The 6,837-nt window shown below is 35.5% G+C and overlaps 1 protein-coding gene across 3 annotated transcripts; it reads left to right on the forward strand.

Annotated features, from left to right (window-relative positions):
* The first annotated feature begins 410 nt into the window (after window positions 1-410).
* LOC121984476 lies at window positions 411-4,345 on the forward strand. Of its 3 annotated transcripts, XR_006112915.1 has the most exons (4): window positions 411-840; window positions 1,729-1,995; window positions 2,485-2,623; window positions 2,715-3,771. XR_006112915.1 is itself a non-coding variant. In XM_042537412.1 (3 exons), exons 1-3 carry the CDS (start codon window positions 526-528, stop codon window positions 2,536-2,538), a joined length of 636 nt encoding a protein of 211 aa, XP_042393346.1. In that variant the 5' UTR covers window positions 411-525; the 3' UTR covers window positions 2,539-3,771. The 3 variants fall into 3 exon arrangements, 2 of the variants coding, with proteins under 2 accessions (XP_042393346.1, XP_042393345.1); XM_042537412.1 differs by having other exon boundaries at window positions 2,485-3,771; XM_042537411.1 differs by lacking the exon at window positions 2,485-2,623 and having other exon boundaries at window positions 413-840; window positions 3,694-4,345.
* Window positions 4,346-6,837: the final 2,492 nt, after the last annotated feature.

Consider the following 6,837-nt stretch of genomic DNA (forward strand, 5'->3'; position numbering starts at 1 on the left):
CCACTCACCAGTGCCACCGCTAAAACCAATACTACTTTCCACCTGTCTCTTTTGCAGATACCTTCCTTTAACCCTAAACAATACTTTCCTTCCACCTATCCTACTTTCTAAAGATATTTTTCTTCACTCCCAAGCAAATGTTTCCTTCCTCCTAAATACATCTCTCCTCTCTTGCTTATAAAAGGTCATCTTCCTCTTCCTTCCAAGGCATCCCCTACGTACAACTTTCTCTTTGCCTCCTCACACTCTCTCAATCTCCCTCTTCAAGTCCCTCTCAAAGTCTTTCCTTTCTCTATGTAAATATGTAAAATATATCAATTTAATATGTAATGTCTTTTAGTATATATATATATATATATATATATATATATATATATTCTATCTTGCCACATATATATATTCTATCTTACCCATAAAGGACTATTATATTGAATAAGTGCTAGTGCTACAATTTATAGCAATTTTATTAACTAGTGTAGCCACGAGTCGTTTGCTTGCTGCAGGAATCGAGGCGGCGGAGATATTATGGAGACTGAGAGTGTCGGCTCCGTCGCCGGAGTTCAGCGGCCGAGATCGACGCTACGGCGAAATGCATTAGGAGAAGAATTAACTCTGCGCGATGCCTTCCCCGTCAACGCATCTCCTCTGGATCGCACCGCCTGCAAGAAAAAGGGGCATTTGTCGCCGGACTTCCCCAAAAACGACAAGGCCGGACCGGGGACGCCGGATCAACGAGGGTCACTGGAAAGGCAGTGCCCCTGCGGGCGAGGGCCGTGCGTCGTGCGGACGTCGAAGACGGAGAAAAACCCCGGGAGGCCCTTCTACGCCTGCCCCGGTAAGGTGAGTCGAAACCTAACTTTTCATTTCTGGAAATTTGGGGTTTGTTGGAAGGAATCTTTTCTGGTGCTGTTCACTTGGATGCAGACACTTAGAATAGAAATAACTGATGGAATCAACGCAACGTTTTATTAGCTTTGTTTCCAGCCAGATGTGAGCAATGGAAGGAAGGAAAGTTCCCAAAGTGTAAAATAACTATGCAGTTCTTGTCTCTCCTTTCGAGCAACGAGCAACTACACCGTGTTAATAAACAACCAAACTATCTGTTCTTCTCCTATATCACTCAGTTTTTGTCTCCCCAAAATAAACAAATGAACTTTCCAAAATATATGTATTTTTTCACTCTCATAAACTAAGGAAATTAAGGCCACACAAGTTTCAACCATATCATATCCCAAACTGATGGATCCCTTGTTGATAATAACTCATGGAAAGTGAGCCTCAATTTTGGCATGTTCAAAAGGGTAGAGGAAAGAGTTAAAACTTTGGAATTAAGGAGTGGTACTGAAAAGTGAGAACAATAAGAAGTATGTATAGTAGTGATTTTAGGCAATCATTGCAAGTCTTCTGCAATAATGCCAACTGTATATCTTAGTTTGAAAAATCAATTTAGGAGTCTGGTGTTGTAACTCTTATTTGTATTTTGGTTTTGGTTTTATTGCAAGGATGATAACCTTTGTGAAGTAATGTGTTGTTTTGATCTCAGTATCCCCAATGCAGTGGTAATACTAGTAAAATAATAATAAAAAAAATCCTGATGGTTAATTCTTTTCCTATTTTTGATTCCAAGATTTGTGTTGGTGATGAATAACCAGAAGTAATCCATTAATTTACAAGCTATTCTTGGATTCATGTTGAATTTAAAATTGCACTAAAGTGCAACTGTTCTAGTTTGAGGCAAGCTGCCATTATTTCTCATGGTGTGACAAAGCGGATCAGCCCTTCAGATTTGGTATTCCTTTGGAACTTAATCAGCAGAATGCACTTAACAGCCCACTAAAGCAACATGGTGGTTACAAAAGTCCGACCAAGCCTTACGGCCAAATTGACACTCCAGAACCTCCATTATGCGCTTGTGGTGCTGGGAAATGTCGGTATCTGAAAATGGAAAATGGAATCAATGCAGGTCTCAGATACTTCGGCTGTACGATAAAAAAGGTAATGCTGGTTAGCATCTATTTATTTATCATCTCTGTCATTAAAGAATGGATTGTGTTGTTTTAGGCATGTGGAATGCATTTCCTTGCGCTAAAGGGTTGGTTGTCTGAATCACTTCTTTTTACAGTATTTAATCTAGTTGATTGGCACTGGTTACTAGTGTGTTGATCTGTCATCTTCCATTATGTGATGTAGTAGACTAGTAGAAGCTTCAAATTACTTTGAAGTCTACATAACCTTGCCTCAATCAGAGTAGCAACTTAACCTCTGCTGTTCCTTCATTAAATAATTGATCATTCTTTTCACATTAAACTGCATATATAAGCCATCAAACTTGCGATAGGCATGAAACTCAACCCTTTAACCAATTTTGGTGTAATCATTCCCTTTTTTTTTTTTTTTTTTTTGCCTTTTCCCTTTTTGATATTTCCATATGTTGTTTTTGTTAACGTTATAAACATGATGGATATGTTATTCTCACTTTTGTAGCCTAGTGGTAGTTTGATTTCCTGGCCTGAGATAGGAGCAATACATTTATATTGAATGCAATTGTGAACCAACATGCTTTCCATAGATGGAAGCACAGTAGACAGTATGTCTGAACCATCACCAGCAATTATTCTTATCGGTATGTGCTTCAGTCATTCGGGAAGCCTGATCATTACTAAAAATATTTTTTTTTCAGAGAATCATTGTTAGCATTGTATCATGTTGTCCAGAATTGGCCTGAAGCATGCAATTGTTTGACGCATCGAAATGGATAAAGAATAGTGAATCACATTGTGGAGAGCTGAGTATAATTTCTTAGATGAAAGAATTGTCAGATTGAAATATTATTTGTTTATTCTTTCTTTCAATATCTCTATACAACATTTGAAAACATCACCCAACCCAAATTTTTACCCAAAGAGGGTAGGAGTAAATTTTATTGGGAATTGATAGGGACATTGTAGAACTTTGAGTCATAGATTGGACTGGATCTTGTTATCCTAAAGCTTTTGATTTTTCTTTTAATGTTTCCTTGCTAGCATTTCTTGAAAAACGAATGAATTTCAATTTTTTGATAAAAAAAATTAGTAATTTTTTAGGTTAGCATTGACATAATGATAAGAGAATGCTAAGATGAACACACGAAGCTACTTGAAAGATAAAAATAAAAGAAATACTAAATTTAGGAGACTGATGGATAATAATGTGGTGAAATGGTCTGCAATGTTCAATGTCCCCTACTAGATGTTATAGAGAGAATAGTTGAATTGATTGGATTGGAAGGGACAAAGAGATCAAAGAAAAAAAAAACTAAAGATAGTTTATACATAATTAATTGCATCGAACATTTTTAGCAATATAGATTTATGCAGTCAAATCTCAAATTGCAGACACAACTAAGGCTCTATTTAAACAATTTGTACAAACAATGGGAACTTAATTTTACCAGGTGTTGTATATGATTTGTTCTCTTCGAGTTCTCAACATAAGAAAATTATATCTAGAATATCACCTAGTGTTGATTTGTTCTCTTTGAGTTCTCAACATAAGAAAATTATATTAAGAATATTATTTAGTGTATCTGTACTTTAAACTTTTATCCATGCACTGACCAGAGAAATTATTGTGTTGCATTTGAAATTTAAGTTCTTTTTCTGTGTTTAACTCACTTTGCCAGACTAAAAGAAAAGTCTGGTTTATATTTACCAGGGTCAAGGAGCATGCAATTTTATACAATGGATTGATACTCCAAATCCTGTTACACCATCTGCAAAAGATATCCATCTAGAAAAGAATATAAAGTCAGTGCCTGAGAAGCCAACAGCTTGTCAAATTGGTCAGAACATGCGGCAAAACCTTTTGTCTCCAAACAAGGTGCAGAATCTAAGAATCGGGGCAGCAGGAACAAATGGCCGCGAATTGGAGCCCATGCCAATTGATGTTCCAGATGACACAGAAACACCAGTTTCACCAAAAAGGCTACCTGGTGAGCTAGGGTTATGTTCTCCTGTTAAAAGGCTTAATTTGCATCAAGGAGTTGCAGGCACATCTAAGTCAGGAAGATGCTTCCGTTGCGGCAAAGAAGGGCACTGGGCAAAGGAGTGTGTTCAGCCTCGTAGTCCTTGCTTCTAGGTTCAAATGAGGAAAGCTCGATCCCTACGAGGGACTGCTCTACCTAACTTCAGTAGTCGGCCCATCATATGTTTAATACACTTACGATCTCTTTGGAATTATGGCGGTGAGTTTCTATATATTTATGTATAAAGTGCCCAAGTAGCTATCTTCTTAATGTACTCTCTTTGTTAGAATGTTGTGGCATCTTAGTGTATTTATGGTGAATGGTATCACTATTTTGCATCTAGCTTTTCATTTCAATGTCTTTTGTTTGATAGAGAGATTGATTTGTATGCCTTTGTTTGTCCCTTTTATGGCTGCTATGTGGATTACTAGGTCATTCTTCTGCACATCGAATGATTTCTAGTGTCTTCCTTAGATCATGAGTTGAATAGATCTTGAGCAATGAGACAGATGAAATCTTTCTTTTCTCCTCTTCAGCCCATTATCGAATCCCCTCTTGTGAGTTGTTTTAATTTCTTGTAGTCAGAAGAACTGTCAGAACACTTTAATAAAATTGTTCTTTTACGGTAATCTTTCATATCCTTTACAAACTTCCAAAATTTTGGGTGAAATTTTGATGAAAATTAAGTTGGAGCTGCATTCAAACAAATTATATATTGTTGGATCGCAGGCTTTGCTTGTTTGTTTCATACGATCAAAACAATTGTTATCAATAAAAAATATTTCTTATCCAGAGAAATTTTCTTTTGGGATGAATATCATTCAAAGAAAACCACTTTTTCTAGAAGAGATCATAAGTTCTACTCTATTCATTAAGCCTTTCTTTATCCTCACGAATGGGTGCAATTGGTATTTATATGGATGACTATTCTGATAGATCTCCATAGTAAGACAGACTATGAACACTATAGTTCCACGGATGGACTCTACAGGTCATCCGAGTTGGTATGTGATAGGATGCTTGCCACTTAAGATCGCGGGGTCGAAATTCAGAGTAGTCGGGGCATAAATCCCCGGTCCCTGTGCAACTCACCCCACCTGCCACATGCTCGCTCAGAATGCTGTGATTTACCTCCCTCGTGATGGCCTTGGGTCGGGTGCGGCGGGGGCGTTATGGGCGAGCGATTTCACCTTTTACCACACTATAGCTCCACGGATGGATGCAATTGTTATTTGTATGAATGACTATTCTAATAGGTCTTGCGGTTAGACCTCAAGATCAATTTTTAACTGATATAAAATATTTCGTTAGGTATCTAAATAAAATATCTTAATAATTAATCTATTTCATTTTTTTAATTTATATTTTACCAGATCAATGATACGAATCATTTAGGATGAACAATATCACCTATGAACAGTTTAGTCAATTCTGTTGAGTTAGATTCGTTAGTAGAGTTTAGAGAGCCAGTCAAGTTGCTTGATTTGGTCAAATTGAGTAGCCCAAGAAATTGAGTGGACTCGTCTAAGTCAATCAGATCGGCCAAGCTTGGTAAGCCAAACTGCTTGATAAATCCAAACTTATAAGAAAAAAAAAAAATTTGTATGTACATCAAATATAAAATAATGTTTAAAACATTTCAATATGTACATAGAAATAATCTATTTGTTTCAACAAAATATTTTTCATAAATAAATTATGTTTCTACAAACAAATAGAACAAAGACAATTCCCATAATATTTTTCAAAATAAATAAGTCATTCGAACTAATTAGACAAATTGAGAGAATTAATTGAACTAGACTGTATAAATAGAATAGGATTTTTTTTTAAAAAAAATAGAGAATTCGAGAAAATTAAATAGGACAAACACGCCAAACGAGCCAAAGGAAACAGATACAATGAATGAATTGGATGAGACAAATGGGCTAAGCAGGACAAATTAATTAAATGGATTAGACATACCAACCAACCTAGGAAATGAATCAGGGGCAATGGTGGGCGTTCAATTTCTCAAGTATTTAGCTTATGAAGGTTGACCTAAAAAACTTTAGATTGATAGATTGTCTGTCGTAAATACTTCTCGATGTATTTTAATAGTCAATAGAAAATTTTTACAAATCCCAATTTCTAGATTAATCAACATAAAATAGACATTCTGTACCAATTAAAAAAAACGAATTAAAAGACTCTCAAACTATGGTGTAGCAATAAGATATTTATGTAGTCTTTTAAATACTAATGGTTTGATTATCAACTATGATATATATACGGAATGATATTAATATTTTTCTTTAGTAGAATGAAAACGGTTGGGTGAATCAAGGAAAATATTTTTAAAGAGTAATTTTAATATTATATATGCAATTCCTTACTATGAACCCAATAAAAAATGAGAACAAAACATCAATTTTATTCACGGACCAAGTTTCACAAGCTCCATGCATCAGAAATCTGCCAGAAAATCTTATGTTGTTAAATTTCTTTCTTCCCCTTTTTCCAGTTATTAAGAATTTTTTTATGTTGTTAAATTTCTCCAAACATTGGTTTCTCTTTCAATTATTTGCATGAAAACTAGCATATTAAGATCTAACTTTCACATGCCTAAACCTAAAAGCATTGTACTCCCTAGCACAAACATGTTTTACTAGACTCAGGCAGAAACATATTTTTGCATCCTAAAATCGCGCTTAAGATCTCCATTTTCTACCTTAAAGCACAAGTACACTAGATGACAAATAATTTAGGGTTTATTGTTTATTTATTCTTTCACATGCCTTGTGGAAGCAAGCACAAACCTACAGTCATCCCATCTCAGTCAATTCTGACTCCAT

This window comes from Zingiber officinale, chromosome 5B (assembly GCF_018446385.1).
Source record: "Zingiber officinale cultivar Zhangliang chromosome 5B, Zo_v1.1, whole genome shotgun sequence".
Taxonomy (NCBI): Eukaryota; Viridiplantae; Streptophyta; class Magnoliopsida; order Zingiberales; family Zingiberaceae; genus Zingiber; species Zingiber officinale.

Excerpts from the sequence above, each read along its gene's own strand:
- LOC121984476 (XM_042537411.1), top strand. The coding sequence starts at position 526 with ATGGAGACTGAGAGTGTCGGCTCCGTCGCCGGAGTTCAGCGGCCGAGA. Across the intron at positions 841-1,728 it reads TCTACGCCTGCCCCGGTAAG|TTTGAGGCAAGCTGCCATTA; the intron begins GTGAGTCGAAAC and ends CAACTGTTCTAG. Across the intron at positions 1,996-3,693 it reads TCGGCTGTACGATAAAAAAG|GGTCAAGGAGCATGCAATTT; the intron begins GTAATGCTGGTT and ends TATATTTACCAG.